General features: G+C 41.9%; 1 protein-coding gene across 1 annotated transcript in view; it reads right to left on the reverse strand.

Annotated features, from left to right (window-relative positions):
• Positions 1-2,560: 2,560 nt before the first annotated feature.
• Positions 2,561-20,475, reverse strand: part of LOC108671518 (protein Gawky) — a 31,877-nt gene continuing 13,962 nt past the window's right edge. Inside the window, exon 12 of the mRNA XM_047880306.1 lies at positions 2,561-20,264. Within this exon, the coding sequence (XP_047736262.1) occupies positions 19,866-20,264 (399 nt within the window). The 3' untranslated portion in view covers positions 2,561-19,865. The remainder of the gene's footprint in view (positions 20,265-20,475) is intronic.

Here is a 20,475-nt window from a genome sequence, read left to right on the forward strand (position 1 = left end):
ATACATTTGTGTTTAACCTTTATCTTTCAAAATTGCAGTGTACTAAATTTCAAGAAAGAGTCGTATGTCTGTGGGGGGCGCTAAAAATTCACTAGGGAGCCAAAGGGGGCGCCAGCCTGAAAAAGTTTGGGAACCACTGGTGTATACCATGCTGCAGCTCAGCAGGTACCTATTGTCCTAGCGGACCTAGCCGACGAATTACTACTGTGCGTATTTTCTGAGGGATATCTCCCCCACCAAGAGCTGATACAAGGTTCCAAGGAAGTGAAAGATTTCCCAAGTTGGAGCAAAACTCCCTCCTCTGGTTTGTGTATGTACAGTGAAGAGTGAACACTTCAAGATGAAATGATTAATAGTGCCCTCAGTATTGCATATAGGACACGTACTGTCGTACTGGAATTAGACAAATTGAAATGAACCAAGTGTCTAATGAACCTTCTCCACGCGACAAAATTTCTTCTCGTTTCGAATCACCGACATGTGGAACAGCCGCCCCGAGGACATCGTTGGCGCTCCAAGTATGAACGCGTTCAAGAACAGACCAGATAAAGCTATGGAAAAATATGTTCAAATTTGAAATGCCTAGCACCATATCAAACCGGTGGAAGTCTAGTAGCTACTTCAAACTATCGTCAGTCATCAAAAGATCCGGTCAAATGACACGATTTTAGATCTTCTGTGAACAAGGCACGAAAAGGAAAATAATCGGCAACAGGCGACATCACGCCTACACTTCAGCGCCGAGATCACACATGTTATGTTAAGTGAGCCCTCACCCCAGCATGGCCAAGTCGCAGGCGTGCAGCACATTCCATTTAATAGTATATTTGTGGGTTTCGGTGTAAAAATTCCATTTTATTTAAGTTTTTTAAATTTAATTGGGAAGTAGCCCTATCATAAATTATAGCCGGAAAACGCAATTGAAAAAACGAAATCGCAAAATTTAACCGGAAAACGAGTTCGCACGCGAGTTCGCTAAAGTGTCGGACCGGTGGTTGCTATTCAGAAAGCTCAAGCGTCTCAAGCACCTGGGGGTAGAAGGAAGCCTGTTATATCACTTATACGTATGTTAGCATGGATCCACAACTTCCTCGCGGACAGCGTACTTGCTGTGGCAATTAGAGACACGAAATCGGAGAAGCGAGAGTGAGTAGCGGCGTGACTCAAGGCTCGGTGCTTGAACTGATCCTCATCAACATCACCGACTCCGAACTTTTCCATGAATACATATAGTCATTTGCGAGCAATACAAGAATAATAATGCAGATCACAGACGTCTGGGCCAGCGAGAGGTTACAAGATGAATTTTGGAATTCGAAATCTACATTTCGGGTTTGGCTCATAATATTCAATTCAACAGGGTCCAGGGTGGGCAGGGTGCCCCAGTGGTTACAGTTCAGAGTACCAGGATTGGCAAGTTGCCCATAGTGGCCGACATGAGAGTGTTCCTGATGCGAAAACGATTAGACTGTGGGTGTCCAACTTTAGACAAACAGGGTCAGCACTAAAAAGGCAGGAAGTGGCAGCCACGTCAAGCCATTCCAAGGGAAGTTACACGAAGAATTACGTATGACGGTATGGGCAACTTCAGGGGAAGACTTCGTGAATGTCTTAACAATGGGGGACATCATTTATCGAACATAATTTTCAAAACCAAGTAAAGTGCACTAAGTGATGTAAAATGGCATCAAATAAGCTATTCACAAGTAAAATTAATTGTTCTGTATGTGTCGTATGATTTTTGCAAAAGCCTATTGAAATCAGTTTTTTTGCAGGACCCTGTACCTTCAGTGATGGCTGAGGGGTCATTATGATGGTGGTTTGAATGTGGAGCGTTTCGTCTTTATGGTGGATGTTTGTCCATATTAGTGAAGGCGTCGTGAGGGATGATATTTATAAGTAGTTGGTGTATCTTCCAACTGCCGTGTTTCACTGAACTGTTCAAATTCCTTTGAACAGTCGGCGTCCTTCACCGAGAGCCTCAGTTCGCAATCTTCCTTTCTGAATTCGTCGGCAACCCGAAGGTTATTTGGGTCCATGGGAATTTACCAGCAGAGACGGCACGGTCATACGTTGCTCGCCTGTCGCTGTCAAATGGTTTCTACTCCCAGAGAGTGACTGAAAAAGCGATAGCCCGCGGTCGGTCAAAGCATTTAATTCATATCACGAAATAATTCAAGACACAAGGTGAAAAAATTTTTTCAACGCCGTATCAAGAGAAACAAACCGCAAAAGCATTTGGAGCTAAATGCACCGTCTTGGCGAATAAGGTCAACTTGCAAGTCGTGGTTGTACAGGATGATATCTGAGGGTCACTTAAGTACTACTCAAATTGACTAACCGTTCGGCCAACTGTTTAGATTTTGTGTGAGCGAGATTTTAGCGCAATGAAAAAATTAAACTGATGACAAATTGCAAACAAATCGGAGGCTAGTAGTGCTGAAACTTGGGATGTTGATCTACTCATCAGGGTCTCTGTTTGGAACAAGAGAAAATAGTTCGCTTTCATAACCAACTTGTTTAACATTGATACACAAAAGGTTGAAATGAAACGCTCATAAGTGGAAACACTGAGACCAAATTTATTTTTATGCATATTGGAACATTCAATACAAGTATAGCCAGTGTAAATGATGATAATATTAATAATCATTAAAAGCGTTGAAGACCAGCGGAAAGTCTCCCATGAATCAGTGGAGATATGCAGGAGGCTGCTGCAGCGATGGCACCACACATCCCCCCACAGCCACAGCAGCCCTGAGACTGGCGGTTCACATCCAAGCGTTGCCCTATTACCTATGCAAGGCGGGAGGCGCACTCACTCTTTATACAGACAAGACTCGCGCTAGAGCATCTCACACTCCTCAACCGCAACGAGCTCACCAATGCTCTCTCTTCTTGACAGTACCAAAGTAATACTAAGAAAATTATTCAGTGACCAATGAAGCTCTCCTTGATGACCCGTAAGCACGACAATAATACCAGTAATTACCACCATATCCTGGCGGTAAGTCGGTTGCGGCAGAAATGCTAGCCAGTTAAGACAATAGAAGCGTCGATTCATTTGGTACAGTCGGTATACTGATCATGAGCAGGTCATCAAGAAGAACGAGAATGGCACGTCAGACAAACTCAACACCAAGATTCACAGATATTATAGACTGCGCGACCAAAGATCTTCTAGTGCGCTCAGACATCGTGGCTCATGATAATAAATGTAGCCTCAGTCTCAACTATTGAAAGCCTGGCAGCTCTCGTACGTCAAAATGACGACGGCACGAACTTGACCCGATAGAGATATCATAGAGCGACTATTGGATCCTTGGCTACGTGAGAACGAACAGTCTTGTGACGAGGGACGAGTTGCAACTTTGTCAACGCGATCTTCGCTCACGAGAAAGTTCGGGCTTTTCTACCTTTCTAAAAAATACCTTAAAATATACAAGAAAAAGATTAGGAGCCTTACGAAATGTCCAAAGACATATTGGTTGTGATGCCAGAGAAAGTGAGAAGCCCTTTAAATTATGCATGAAGCTACCAGTCAAATTTCAGGACTCAAGACAGCTTTTAAGATGCCTATGTGAGGGAGGAAAATTGCACCACTTGATCAGTAGAGGATATCTATTACGAATTTGTAATTGCCATTGAACGTAGGAAAAGAATTCCCTCGAAAAAGTTACCATTGATTCAACAGCACGTAATTTAACAGAAAACTGCCTCTGAATAATGCTGTCGTGATTACTATCACGCGAAATGAAGTTCTATATGCTTGCTTCTACTTTTTTTACTAGACGCCAGGCAACAACTGTCTATAACAGGGAACAAGAGCGATCAGCTGCAAGAAACGTTTCTCTCGTCCCATGTACCGCTAATCGCTGTCATAAGTGATGATCACTAAAGATAGCTTTATTTGATAAGTAGTTTGCATATGATCATACGTGACATAATATCAATTCTTTTAACCAAGAAGGGCCAATTATGTCTCTGATTGCTTCAAGTACAGAAGAGAGAAGTACAGAAATATAGAGAGGGATACCCTCAGCAGAATTACTAAGGCTAATACGGTTCATGATGGCAGGACTTAAGGTCACCAGCGAGTGTGCGATACACAGTAGCATAATGGTACAAGTTTCACCTCTCAAATATATAGATGTATTTATAATTATATAAATATTTATAGCAATATATATATCTATCATATATAATTCAAAAGAGACTCCAAAATAACCTAACCTTTAAACTTACAACTGATGTATTAACTCTATTGTAGTGCATAGTAAAGGGTGGATAGCGCCTCTTTTGTCGATCTCAGAGTAACGGAAGGGGTACTTGGTCGAGACCGAACAAAATGAACTTCTTGTCACAGATGCATCGTAGACATGGCTGCTTCCCGACACACTTTAACGTTCAAGTCGTAAGACACTGGCGCTCATACTCAGCGGTCGCGGTCATAAGTCACAGCAAGCTACGAGTTGCATCTTGTCGCATGCAGAGCAAAAGATGTACAGTAACTAATTAACGGAGCACAGTAGCAGTACAGCTCGTTAGCTAGACACTGCAGCAGCCGTAGCACCTGCATCAACACGTGTGCCAGCTAGTAAACAAGGCACCTGCTACACTAGCAGCAACCATCAAGTTCTGCTTCACTTAGAGGAAATATCATTCAAGGGGCTAGACTTATGCTGCGGGACCACATGACAATAATCAGCACCACAGGCGGTTGCTTCGCTGCCTCACTGGCCGCAATGCCCGCTCAAGCATCGTACCATAAGCACTTGAACAACACAATTATTCCAAATCAATACTTTTTATTAGTAACATAAGGTAAGTTAAAATTAAATGCCAGTTAGGTTTTGGCGATGAGCAAGAGCAAACAATTATCAAGTTCAGTTTAGTGTTCGCAAGAACAATCTATACCGAAAATAGGTGCAGAGAACATACATTTGTATGGGGCATCAAATGCGCACTATACCTTACCATAACCATCCCGAATTTAAGACTAAGAGCAATTTCTCACTAAGATACTTAAGTCTTTACAATATTTCTTAAGAAGGAGAACGTATAATGAATAACGCATGCACAATAGGTGGGCACAATAATTTTAGAGTCATGAAAATACCATTAACAATAAATACCGAGACAGTTATCTGTTCAGGAATATAACGGCATTATCAATAATCAATAATAATAAATAAGATATAAAATGAATCACTTACAAAGAAGTGTGGACTACAGGACGAAAAGAAAGCAACGGCGGTAATCGGTTTACTCAGGATCAGATCATGGCAAAGCTCCGACACATAAAATTATCGCCTCAGTAGCATACCACGTCATTCTTATTGCTCAGAATACTCACACAAACAATACATACAACGTAGAGACGTGCACGTGTACACGTCTTTTGATGCTTTACATTTTACGTGGTTTGATCCATAATATTGATAAGAAATGCATGCAGCTCGACAGCTTACACGGCCTTTGTTTGTTCAATTTGTATGAGGGTTAATGGAGAAGAGAAATGTTCAGGAGGGGAAGACTCGCAAGTGCGGTGCACGCGCATGAAGAAAGCAGCACGAGGAAGAAGTACAGGATGCAAATACCAACGTATTCACTTAGTGGAAGAATTTGTAGTGATTAGAAGAAGTAGTTGGAAAGAGTCACTTGGTACGCGGAAAGAAGTTGTAGTGAGAGCTCGAGTTGTACAGCGACAGTTGGCACCGAACGAATATCCTGATAGCTCATCAACATAACCATCGTAATCTTCATCACAGTTTTCATTGATTCTAAAATACTTTGTTGTACCCTGAATGGCCGCACCGATTCTAGAACGTGCATGCATGCTATACCACGTCAACTCGACTGTTCTTACATAAGGCTATCAAGAGAATCGAAACTGCTTAAGCTCACAGCTCTTTGTGATTTGAACAAGATGATGGAAATGCCTTCGCTGCAAAACTTAGGCTAAGCCTATGGAGAAACTCTCCAATAAAAACCCTAGTTTAAAATCAGAATACAATTGCAGTTATTTTAATTTATTAAATTTTATTACTAATGACTGATATATATTAAGAATGCAATTAAAGGAAGACTGATTCCTAAGAAAAAAATTTATCTAAACGGAGAACTTGGATGTACATAATTAAAATCAAAGTGGCGGTAGATTTTCAAACAATACACATACTTGATCATAACTTTTGACTAAATACTTATAATAATAAGGGCTGACCAATTATTAATTAGGGCTGACCATCTCATTTCGGGCTGGACGAGAGAAGCATCAAAGTGAGCTCTCCCGCTACAACATCCTTAGAATAAGCCAGTACATCAGTAAACATGACACAAGGTCAACACTAGAAAATATGAGGTATCGAAAAGTGAGGCAATTCATTGTTAAGAATAAGTACTGAGGTACAAGGCCCACAACTTATATCATCACTAACGGGTAAAGACACTTCATTTTAACAGCGTCCATAGACAAGAGATTGTGCACACAAGTCTTCACAGTGCGTCATTACGAGTCGGATGCTGACTCGCAACTTAGCACCGCATGCAGCAGAACCGCTGCTCTTTGGGACTTCCAATTCACAAGTAGATCCGAAAATGATGTAGTCACTTATGCAAGAAAAATCCTATTTAAATGTTAAAATATAGTAAAAACGTTGTGTTTGGACCATGGTGCATTTGCTGCAAACACGGGTTAAGATTCGAACGATAATTCAGATCAAATATTGCAGGAGTTTCTGTCATAATACGAAACAAGGATATACGAGTGTAAGTTAGAGACCAAATTTAGTCTACACATTACGTAAGTAGGGTTCGCAGCACCAACAGCGGTCAAGTCAAGGGAGTAATAACTATCAACTAAACCTTCAAAAATAAACCATGCAACACATGACAATAAATTTCAAAACCAACAGCAAGATATACAGGCAATCGATGTTCCGAAAGGAAGCGGTTATCACAAGTCTCGTACACATAGCAAGTTTGGAGCTTAAAACAATAACACTAAGACAACACCGTGTGGAAATGTCCTAGCGATGACACGCATTGGTGCGCGCCCATGCAAGAGATAAAGCTTAACGTCACACATTGTTCGCTCAATAACAAGTTTTATCTCAATATTTATGTAGGTTAGACACTTTTTTGAGAAGATTCGATTATGATTCCAGGTTGAGACAAACTGAAACGCATCGCTAACGCACATGTCATTACAAGGAACGAGCATCAATCTAGTGCGCAGCGGTCAACACGAGAGAACAATAATTTGCTTCTACATCAACTGAATAACACTAAATTTTCCATCGTGGCTTCAAATAAGCTACTTGAAAACCTTGAAGAAAAAGAATCTGGGTGCTAGAGTAAAGCAAATATGGCAAGTTTATGGAAGTAAAGAAAGCGCCGATTATATGAAGTATGAAGGAGCCTAGGTCATCCATCATTAGCCAGAGAATGCCAATGAGCTTGACTAGATGCCGCATGCCCTCAAAGAGGCGGTAGCGACACGAACGGACCTTCGGCATCAGTGCCGTATCGCCTAACCGGCAGACAATGTAGCAAATCAACGCTTCATGCTAATTCAGTAGTGCGAGAAATATTGAAAAATGTATCGAAAGTTAGTTCAAACACGCTGCTGGCTGGAGAAATCCCTCAAAACGATAGCACTTAATGACTGGACAAGGATGAGATCTATGATACAACACAGAGCGTATCGCGTAAGTCGAGTGAATGACTCGGAGTTTCGTTGTATGCGACGTTTTTCATACATACAGTCTTAGGGGAGAGGAAATAATGAGGCTGGGTCAGAGCGAGTAGGTGAAACGGTCACATGAAACCATGGTCCGGAAACGACAGTAATTACACCAGAGCTTCACGGTGACCACTCAGTGTATACACCAGATAATCGATTGACCGAAGCATCTCAGCGAGTTTTCTTCGTCAAAATTTTACATTAATTTAAATGGACTGAATTGATGCCTCAAATGGACCTCAGTGAGATATTGGCGCGCAGAACATCTAAGGACAACCACAAAGCACCACTCAAGATGCAGTGGGCACGCATGATTAGCTCGAACACAGAGCCTAATTTTAGCATTACGGGCACGGATCACTGAACAATTATTTGTATTACGTGGAATAGCTGGGGATTATTAGTATTTATTCAAATGAACACAACAGTATTGGAATCTATGAAGCGTTCATGTTTTTGGACAGCTAAATGAATTTATCAACAAAGCAAACGTAAATGGAATCCGCTGCCGCAGCCCCACACCTACCGCAGCATTCAAGACAATATGTGACCGATGCTAAGAAGCGATCAGGAGTAAATTCAGGAGCGGAATGTCCACCGAGAAATAGTTAAATTCAGCAAGCTTCAGAATGTTGTCTCTGACAAGTGGAGGATTTAGCAAGGAAAGCATCGTTGCAATTGAGACGCATAAAACTTCATCTGATCGATTGAAGTGAACCCGACCCATGTACGCAATATGTTCAACGAAACTCGGCTAAATCACTCGAGTACAGGAAGGAAATGAGTTTACTCACGGATGATTCTCTCGTAAGAATATCATTATTGTATGTTAATTTGTACTGGCAGTATGGTATTCAGCACTTAGGCGCTACAACAACAGAAAACAAAGAAAACAATCGACTAGGCATTGAATAGCAAATCACCAGCGTTTAAAAGGATAATACAAAATAAATAACTTTGGAAAATTGGCTGTGCACCACATGTAACCTGATGGAGGCACTTTATACTAATAGTAGAGGACCGGGTGCGTTGTCACTAAAGTAAATTCAAAGCTGGCCTAACAAATTGACACCAAGGCTCTTACGTAACGAATGGAAGGAGCGACTGTGACAACACTGAGATATCCTTTAGTTAACGATAGCTTAACAAAGGCAGAACGAAGTAAACATAGAATTCTTCATGATATTCAACAATGATCACACAATATGAGCAATTTTTTTCATTTAAAGAAATGACATTTGGCTATACACGTGGATGAGCAGAGCTGCGCTCGGCAGGGCAAATGATAGTCCCTAGGCACGCAGTCGCGCAGTCGCGTCACACGTCATGGCAATCACGACAACTTACACACCGGCTTCAAAAAGCATAGCTTAGAATTTAGTCTTGAACTCGGCGAGGCTTCAGCGATTTACTTATAAAATCCGAATAATAAGACACTCTTCAATGTGACGCATAAGGAATACTGAATGTCCCTTTTTTCACAGCAATAAAATTATTTTCTGAACTGAAGTAGGGTACAAATGTGCTCCCCTAGTTGGAATTTCCCTCACTTCGATCCCGCCTTCAAATTACTTCCATCAGCATACGCACATGTCAGTAAGGAACTAATATGTGAATCATGCCCTAACAAAGGGCAAAATTTGAACACAATCGCAGGAAAGACAGAAAATTGAATAGTTTTATATTAATAGAATAGAAATAAGCGTAAAATGAAAGAATACGACACGTCGAATGCTTTAGCTCAAATCCAAACAAATACCTAAAAGCCAGAACACTAAAGCGGAAAACATTGAAGCTTTACTAGAAGATGAGTCACATCACCACTGAATGGTTCTTCTGATGGTGGAAGCTCCAAATATAACAGAAATTTTTTCTTCTTGAAAACGACGCTCGACGTCGTTTTCACTTTTTTCAAGTGAAAACGACGCTTGAGGTGCCATAAGTTGAAAATAGTTCATTGAAATAACGGCCCAGCATATGACGAATTATACAATAATCAATATTGACACATGAATTACGCCACCTCAAATGCTCCCGCATTTGTGCATTTGAAATCAGATTATTGTTGACTCCTCGGCGACGATTGAGCGACACCACGGAGTCGACAGGATATTAGCAGAGGCATCTTGGATACGCGCAAATATTGAGTGTATTTCAAGTGCGAGTCAAAAATACTAGTGCACATCGTCTATACTTATTGCCCAAGCTTAAAATAAGCAATTCTGAGACAGTCAAGCCTCAGACAAAATACAAGAATACATAGTGAATCAGGAAAGAATGATAAGTATAACTGGGGAAACTGAGTATCATACGCAAACGAATAATTAAAATACTACAACTGGAATATGACATTAAAACAAAAAAATTAAGCCTAAAATAGAGAATTTCAAGATCAAATTAAAGAGGAAAATTACACTTTTTCTCTTCTGTATACATAAATACTTGCGTAGAACAAATTGCAAACTATGAATAAAATGAAATCAATCTCAAAAATCTCAATGTGGACACGTTCAATAAAATATTTTAAGATCATTTATTAGCTGCGCATTACGACTGGAACATCAAAGCGAGTCTGGCACTAAAGACAGGCCTTGCATTTTGGTTAAGAAGACACAAGATCGCAGGCGAGTTTACGACGCTTGCATGGACACTTCAGTATATAAGCGGAGACCCGCAACAACAACACCCCCAGAAAAAGCCCGCACTTAGTGGGGAACATAGCAGCGGCAATCGAGTACTGATGAAAAAATCTTTTGCATCACAGAACTCGAACAGTTGTGGAGGAAATTCAAGCGACGTGACAGATGATATTGAAATAAAATTATACATTAGCGTCATGCGAAACGCACAAAGGAACGGATACGAGGGGATTGATAAGCGGTCAATTCCTCGAGATCCTAAAAAAAAGTTAACAAGGATTCAGGAATATATTAGGAACCAACACGATAATCTGAACGAACGAAATTACGTTACACAGAAAAAAAGAGAGCAACAATTTTTTAAAGGACTACGGAGGATCGAGATTGACTGGAGGAGCAAATGCGGTAATACTGCTGGATACTGCGAGCGACACACCAACCAAGCGCACAAATCAAAATAAAGCGAAGCCGATATCGTAATTGCTCACAAGGAATGCGATTAACTGTGCCGTGCCGCCAACCGACCACATAATGAATGCTAGTTTTTGCACTTCTTGCTTCAAGGCAGAGAGACGAGAACGCCTTTACTAGGGGAATGAGTGACGACTTCAAGTGGAAATGAAGCAGTAAAAAGATACACCGTTATAATCAAGTGTAAGGCAAAAAGAACCAGGAAACTTGCATTGAGCAAATCAGGAACGGTGTCCTCAGCACCGCCTAAAGAGCCGCACGCAACATAAATGAGATTATATTTTGCTATAAGAGAGGCCGCAGCAGCAGCACCACCAGAAGGCACATGTACGTTGCACTTGCCCTGAAGTATCACACGTTGCCAAGACACGGATAATATGTGCATAATAATAATAATAACACACAACGCCATCACCACACGTTATGCTCGCATTACAGTAGATTAGTCAAGTCATTGTCACGTCCGAGCGTTCTGTTCCAACGACCAGTTTTTATGATCACGAAGCTCACTTTCGATTTAAAGCGGAACAATTTGTCTTTTCAAGATTAGGGTAAAATTTAAATTCGAAAGAAGATGTTATTTTAAATGAGCCCGACTCGTTTTAAGAGATTTGCAGGCTCTATTTTTTAAAGCTAGACAAGTTCGAGAAGTTTGAACCTCGTTAAAGTATGACCAGGAACTACACTCGGGATGATTAGGTAGAAGAAAGCCTTGCGTGCTTTGGAAGTTCGTACAACAAAGGAGTGGACGTCACCAAAATAAGTAGCGGAGAAGTTATTCCAGACGTTTTTAATCAGGAAGAAATCTTTCTAAAAATATTCTCAAAGTTGAACGAGGGCGTTGCTTTTAAAACCGAACAAAAAGGACTAAATCTTAAGAAGAAAAAACAAACTTCGATCGTATTATTGTGATCAAAAGTTTAGGAAGAGCTGTTAACTGACTAGCTGCACTGGACGAACGAGAGCAGCAGCCTCATACCCATACCGTGCACTTGACAGCACACCTTTTGTACATTTTTAGACTAAAATGCTATGCGCTCTAATTTAAACTAATATTATTGTTATTATTATTATTATAAAGACATTTTTGGAGAGACAAATGGCTGTGGAGATGGAGCTAATAAAACAATCCACATGCAGATATGCATCATCATAATATGGCGAGTACGCAACACCTGAAGTCATGCATCGTTCAATAATTACTTTGGACACGGGCGCCCCCGCCGGCAACACGGTAGCAGCTCGGCTTTTATGTCGCTGGTCGTAGGTTCACAGCGTTTACACGCGTTCTTTATCGTAAGCAAATGCACGGTACTGCAGGCGAGAAAATGCGCAAATAGTTTAAGAAGAAAATCACAAAGACGGAAGTATCAAGGCTCCACAGCTGCAATTGGCCAGAATGAATCGTCTCCAGTAGAGTCTATATAAGGATTTGCGGGCAGTTCTGCCAAATATTAGCAGAATCAGTAACGCTATGTATTACGCGTCACACAGGGTAAACTAGCAACAAGTGTCACAACCAAGTCATCAGTCAGAGACAACGACACGCGCCTTAAAACCAAGCTTCAATTCTACAATAGCAAAGCCATTGGCCGCTCACACACGTTTTATTGTTTTATTATTGTTTTTAGCTATTTTTTATTAGGCAATCTATATTAACTTAGTATTAGAGGCTAAAAATAGGAGTTTTTTGTGTGTGTGAGCAGAGCTTAGCAGCGCCACCAGAATCGATAGAAGATAAGAACAGAACGTGCAAATATAAGCTTAACAATTAACTCTACTAGCACTTAATTATAATAGCCAAAGTACGCAAATTTGAGTAAATTTTAAACTAAAACCAACCACTTACGCACGAGACAAACAATGGAGCAAGAAACAGACACGAGCCTACATAGGATGAAGCCATCATCGAGGCACCACATCAGCCCAGCGCACGCTTCTGCTTGTTTATTGAAGCAAATTTCACATGAAGAATAAGTTCCTGAATTATTTGTATGAGCCAGTATCAAAGATACGTTACGAACGAATGTCATTCATATACTCAAGGGAGAATCCTTTTTCATAAACTACGCAAGCATACAAAACGTATTTGCATTGTGAAGAGTATGATTTTGCTGCGATGAGGGTGAGCATATAATGCTGATATATCAATGAAGGCAGATGCTGACTGGCACTCCGACACACTGTAACGCAAACCAAACACTTGTGTGTGTTGGAGGTGGAAGATACCTCAGCTACAGCGCCACGAAATGACACAATATTGCATGAAGTTCACAGAGTTTATTTAATAAAAAATTACACAGCAGACGAGGCACTCAGAGCGTGAGGATTCAAGTCTCAAGATGATGGCAGAGGCACGTTCGATGGACATTGGATCACGAAACACGAAACACAAGGAGACAGAAATGCACACGTGTAATAAAGCCAAGATTTTGTCAGTGCCGCAACAATGAGCAATATCAGATAAGACAACAAAGGAAATGAGCAGAGTTAATAGTCAAGAGGAAATATACGGAGCAATAATAATACTTGACTCGTTTTCGTAAGTGATCACAATAAAGGGAACTACGATTACTGACTGAGAACATTTGTATCGTTATGCATTGGGTTAAAAATATCAACAAACAGAACGAAACAAAATAAGCGTCAAGGGAGCGTGGCGAGAATAACTCGTGCACTCGAAGTAAAGGCGCAACAGGCAGTACTAAGCACAACTGGCACACATTATCAGCCCTAACACCAATATTGCCTATTTTGATTGACAATTTTCATTGACTGGTCAAATTTTAGACACAATCGTTGAGAAATAACAAGCAATTGGGGCCAATGGCACGAACGATCTTTGAGAATTTGATATTAAACTGAATGAGGCGTGTCGCAGAAATTTCAACCAAAAGCAAGGCATCAGGAGCACGTTTGAAAATCATTACACATTGAAATGGAAACACACAATTGAGATTTCAATCAAATTATAAATAATTGCGAAACATTGGGTAGAGGCAAACGTCGAGGGTTGCGAGGCTTCGTATCGACCCGAAGAGCTGTGCAAACTCAACAGCCATCGGCTGATCACCAACTCAGGCAACAAGCAGCCAACTAATAAAAATCACACAGCGTTTATTGTTCATCAGCGAAATCAATTATGACACGAATAGTCTCTAAGACATTATAAAAACAAAACAAACGACACGACGAGATGCCTCACTAGATCGAGCGAACTCAAGAGATCCATTGGTGGGTCGTAACTTTCTTACCAGGCCACACGTCCATGGCAAGGTCTGCTCTGCTGGTCGCTTCTAGTGACCGCGGAACAGCGTCACCGCCTCGCGGGCACTCGACACAACACACATCTGTCCCACTAAGAGGGGAGGAATATTTGACACAACGCACATATGTCCCACTAAGAGGTGAGGAATATTAATTACAGCGAAGAGCGTTTTTGGAGCCATAATGAGTGTGGCCAGGATGCTCTTACCGACGTTTGTCCTCGAGCCAAGTAACGCAGAGCGAGACATGAGGCGGAGGATCATCGTAAGCAATCGACACAAGAAACGCGCAAATTCTCAGTACGGTAACCAAGAGCGTGTCGTAGGAGAGAATAATTGAATGCGATGACGATAATGATGATTTAGTGAGTACTCGCTCGCAAATGAGAGAGAAGCAGCAACGTCAGACTAAGGCTGGGGCGGCCATATTGCACATAATGAGCGAGTCGTGGTCTGTTAGACACGAGCCCTACACCGCTACACCAGAAGTGCTCGGTGACGCAGTCCACTCCTCTAGTTGATTATCTTGCACGCATTCACATGCCATCACAACAAAAACTTACTTCGAGTGGCAGACGCGTTTAACATCGAGCAGCCAGAATCAAGCAACAAGCGCCAGAAGAATATCAACTATAATACCACTTATGATAAATCACCTTACGATAACCTTACCCACAAATAAAGAATAAATTAAATAAAGTTTTTCTGTTCTTGATGCATGAACGTACATAGCAATAAGGATGATAGGAGGTAATAAGGAAAGGAAGTCACGTTAACAAAGGTCCTCACAAGAAGCACCTGAAGCGACACGTCACCAAAACATGAGCGCAGCAAGTCAAACGCCCCCGCTGATGGTCAAGTCAGGAGCACAAAACTATGTACAGAAGACACAAAAACTACAGACTTCCATCTGCTACTATCACTCTACACGAATATAGCAAGGTAAAAGGCGAGAATCTTATCGAGTGTAATTTGCAGTGAATGCTTTAAAAACCATAAGGTGTTGGCGGACTGTTGTAGCGGGTTGACCATCTCTGCTACGTGGCGTGCTCCTCTCACAGCTCTGAGCAGCGATTCTCATGTTACTTTATTTCACATTTTTGCCGTATGGGTTTAAGGCAAATTCGAAGTCAAATCGCGTGACGTTCGTCAGCAAGAATCATCTAAAATGCAAAGCAATTTAGCTGTCCAAGACTACACTTCACCGAGGCAGAAGACTACAAAGCGCAGTAGATCATTCCTCTAATTACGAAGTTCGCTGACAATTAAAACTCATTGCAACTCAAACTGAAATTGACACCCTGATGCATCGATCTGGAGGGAGAGCTCAAAGTCACGTGGAGACCAATTACCGTCATCACCTATTAAAATGACAATCATAGGCCTAAAAAGGAATCAGAATCGCATAAAAATTCGGCCACTTCGAATTTTATTCACATTTTAATAATTCGGTTGGGAAAAAGTCATAAGTATATTTAACAATCGGAGGCTAACTGCATTATCAACGTGTTCCGGGGCCGCAAGAATTGAGAGCCATTATATATCATTACGCTTATTTTGACGACTCTTGAAAAATTCAGATCAGATCAAACGACGTAGTAAGAGTTCAGTCGAACACGATGTCTAAGCACACGTCGCTTTGAGCGTTATTGTTCTGTGAGCGCACTAAAGCGTGCGTGTCATGGGCAAGCAGGGGCTGGCTTCACTACCATCAATACAAATGTGAGCTCGAGACAAACAAGAGAACCCTGTATTTGTTGCATGCGTTCGTGCTGTAATTCAACTGCCCAAAATCTTACGAGAAACAGAAAAAGCTTCTCGTCTTATAAACTAACAACGCTCAACAGTAGGCCTAGATTATAAGAAAACGACACCCAACCACTACATGCTAGACTAAATATCTACGTCATCAAGACCATAAGCGCCTTTCTAACACATAACACTTCCGTACCTTAACACTAGTTAATGCTTGGTCAAAAATCACACAGTACTTCTCTCACGAAAAAAACTCTGGAAGTGTTAATACCTAACCATATTTTTTTAGATTTTTAATATTTTAATGCAATAAATAACTACAATGGAATCACAAAGAATGACACACACCGCCGTTGTCCGGACCTAATAATATCATAGCAGGGCAAGGCTCCGAGATGGATGAGTGCTTTACCAAAGAAGAAGAGCTAATCGCAGCATCTCGGCAAGCAATGAGCACCAGAGGCATTCGTCGTGATCACACACTATGTACAGTAGAGCTATGATAGTAGACCGACACCACCCAAAAAACAAACACACACGCTCGTCGAGCAATAGAAGAAGAGCATCTTATGCTACTTTATTTGGCAGACCAATGATTACGAGGATTGGCTCTCCTCTAAAAGCTACTGTACTCCATGAAGCCGATACCACTCGGCTCCACAAGGGTGGGGGGCGCTGCGCGTGTCTCCTAAATGTTTGTGTTTTGCTAGTTGGTAAATTATTTAGCGCTTCTTTAGTGATGACGATTGTCAGTGGTAATGTATACAGGTCACAAAATGCGCTTTCGTTTCGAAACGGCAGGAAGGAAGAAGGCTCGATGTTTTAAGAAGGTCAATGTAGAAACTTTTCAGTCAATGAGCAGTGAAACGTTTGATGCGTTGAAACGAAAACACTAGCACCACCACACCACGCTACAATATTGATATGGCTCATGAGTATCACCAGGAAGAAACATTTCGATTCCCTCCAATTTACACCTAAAATCTTTTGAAGCTTAACGTTAAGTCTACGAACATGGGCACAGTGTTGGCAAATGAAGGACGCTATTGAAGCTCGCCAAGGAGAGGCTGGTCGTTCGGTTTGGGTTAAGAATAATATGAATAACAATAAGATATTGCATAATAACAGCAAACGACAGGCAGTACCTCATCACACGCCTCCACCTACACAACACTGTAAAAATAATTAATCGCACAAAATTCGAAGCCTAATGAGAACAAAATTCGAGCCAAGATCATAAGGAATAGCAGAAAGGAAATGAGTGAGCGTAAGAATGTTATGATGAGATAAGTTCGGCCAGCCAGTTACTATATGGTGGGGAGTAAGACTACTGAGTGGCACTTCTTTATACTCTTCACAGGATCAATGCTATACAACAAGAATACTGCAGAATTACGATGGACAGATCACCACCAACCACAAGCGTCATTGCACGAGCACCTCTGCGTCAAGGGATGAAGGTTCTTCAACACTTAACAGACCGCATTGCAATAGCCATCTGAACACCTACAGAATAACTACCTATACACCGCAAACAAAGCGCATAATTCCAGAAGTAAAATAATATCTTAAATCAAGACTGCAATGAGCATGGACCCATCAGCGTAGTCTGGTGGAAAAGTCACAGTTGGAATACTTTAAAGGGCAAAAGAGAGCGGAGTGGTTGGTGGACGAGGCTTAGACACGGTAGCATAACGAGGATATGAAAGAGAATTTGAAGAAGAAGAAGACGATGAGTGCAATACACCAACAAGAAGTGAGCTAAACACCTAACATTCAATGTGTCTTTCCTTAAGAGGCAACAGTGAAGGCGTCCAGAGTAAGCAACACAATGGTAATAATACAAGGAGCAACTCGAGCGATTCTCTGCACCGCCTTCACGAGTTGTTGCATGGCTCAATTGTGGCTGCAGGTCACAGGTTGGAATCGCAGGCAAGTTTTGTTGAGCCAAGGCTAAAGTAGTTGGCCGTGGAACTTGACCTTCATTAACAAGCAAATCATGCCTGCGGTCCGTTCCGCTCGACTGGCCCTCACCTCTGAGGCTCACACCACATCAAACAAGCGCCAGGCCAGACTTGAGGCGACGCTTACCATGCATGTTGAGACGCATGCAGCTACACATCGATCTATTAAAATGCCGGCTCGATAAAAAAAAATGCTGTGACCTCCGGAGCCAGAAAAACCGTCAGTCAAAGAGGAATCTTGACTATGTTAACACAACCCGTTTGAACCAGAGGAATTGGCCTTGCATTCGTATAAAATCATCACCGCTGCAGCGTCAATGTGAAGCGATTAAAAAGAAGCTCTAACATCACTGAACGAAACTCATCGGAGAAAGATGCGCCAGATTATCGGCGAATATTAGTCCTAAAGAAAGCAAGTGCCGAGCACGCGAGTGAACTCACCAACGCAAAAGTTGCTTCGAATTGACTGCCCAGTGACCTGGTGACGAAAGAGAGGTGCCCCATGCTCATTATCACGCTACTATAAGTGCTATCAATCCATTTACTGGTTAGCAACTAGTACCATTATTATCCATTGCTTATCACTAAAAAAGTCTTATATTACTTTCATACCTTAACATTAGATAAAACTTATTTAGTTCTTTTGGTACATATAGTAAAATCACGCGCAAATTACAGGTAAGTATATTCTGTTCAATTAAGGACTGGATCTAGCATATTTACTATTACTACTCGCCTTAGGAATTCTAGAAGAGACAAGAAAGACTTAAGACATTATTGGCTTCTAAGAGCTAAGACCAGCAGTAATCTCGGAGTGGCTCGCAGCACGCGGCGCTGGAGCCTCGTTGTCACTGGGTCACCACTCCTCAGGAGGGCTTCTGCTCTACCATTTAGCGCCAGCAATTGACCGCACACCCGCAGTCGGGGTCAGCGCTGCCGGTTCACCACTGTCGACCTCAGTTGCGCGCAGCAAGAAGTGCCTTCGTAACGCTGCCTTGGATGGGGTTCAGGGTGAACACAAGCGATCACAGAACACCCACGCACCGACCAAAACACTTGCATGCGCGCGCAGCCTAAAGTCGACCACAAGGATGTTAGTGCAGCGCGAGCGAGAGCAATTAAGCACTACACAAGCACACTCCTTAAACACATCATTCCTAAACGCTAATCAACTGAAAAACATTAATGCAAAACAAATAAACAATCAGAGCAGATAATCAACTTGAGTAATATTTAACATTTGTATTTTTAATTCACAGCACAAATATTTAGAGCTCAGGGAACGAATCTCGGGTCTTGACACCTGATAACCACAAGGGCGAAACGCGCAAGACAAGGAGAGCATCGAATTGAGCTGTAGCTTCACTGTTAACCTAAGGTTTTGTGGTTTGCATTCTTTACTTCTTGTTGGGAGCATAAAGCAAGTACTGTAAGGCAAGTTGTCTCACCACAGAATAGTTTGACTTGCTTATAAATGTTCACTTCGCCCTAATCCTGACGAAAGTACAAACGCGGAAGAATGGAGAGAAGAAGGAACAAGTCAAGGGAGCAAAGGAACATCTCGTCAAGTCTTTATGCTTTCCCTAGTGTGCGTCATACTTCTCTATTATTATTGTCATGCCCCCTTGCCTCTCAAATCATAACGCTCCTTAACACCGAACCTCGTACAAATCATTATCAAAGATATGGATTAGTTCAAATGTACTAACAACTTTGGTAAGCTCACTCAGTGAAAATTCTGTTGGTAGTTTATAATAAGGGTATATGTTATCATCACAGCTTTTGGCAAATCCAATCTGATTCTGGATAATTAAAGTCTCTCAACACAAGCCGAGAGTTAAGAAAATTGCTTGGGGCGAGCCGAAGCCGCTGATAGGAATCCGCTCAAGCAGAGCCCTAAGATAACCTGAAAACTGTTCTGTGTTTCGTAATGATTGGAGGCGCCGGCTGCACAGCGGAGTAAGAAAAAAAAAAAGAAGCGCACCGCGACGCGAGCGTTTAAATCTTGGCTCATAATGCCCACTTAAGAGCCAGGTTCAGACGTGAGCAGCCCATCAGGCAAGAAGGTTTTGAGTGAAGAAGGAGTGGCTCGCTGTTGAGGATCATTGGCGGAGTCGGTGAGAGACGAGACTCCCCACAGAGATCCAGCGCCTGTGTTACCACCAGCGCTGCCCCACAGGTTACCGGCACCTGTGCTCCAAGTGTCCACTTTGCCTCCTGATGAGGTTGGGGTAGAACCACGGTGATCAGAAGTCATGTTGCCCCAGCTGAGGGGTGTGGCCCCCGGAGTGGACTGGCCCCCTGCACTACCCCCACTATTGGCGGGCTGCCCTCCCAGCACTTGCTTCACGTCGTGGTCGCTCGCAAACTCAGCCAGGATCGTCGTGTTGATCAGCACGCAGTTGTTCAGGTTGTCTTGAGCCTTTAAAATAGGACGTTTGTGAACATTTTTTCGTTCATATACATACACTAGTTCAAGATGCGTGCGATTCAAATGTTTCACGCTTCATTGGAATCTCACTCAAATTTGTGACGAACTATTCCTTACACTCTGATGAATAAACCCCCTATTCATGCCACCGACGTTCAAGACAAGTAGGTTATAATTTTGGTACAGTGAACGATGAAAGAGC

Source organism: Hyalella azteca, unplaced genomic scaffold (genome assembly GCF_000764305.2).
Source record: "Hyalella azteca isolate HAZT.00-mixed unplaced genomic scaffold, Hazt_2.0.2 contig5153, whole genome shotgun sequence".
Classification (NCBI taxonomy): domain Eukaryota; kingdom Metazoa; phylum Arthropoda; class Malacostraca; order Amphipoda; family Hyalellidae; genus Hyalella; species Hyalella azteca.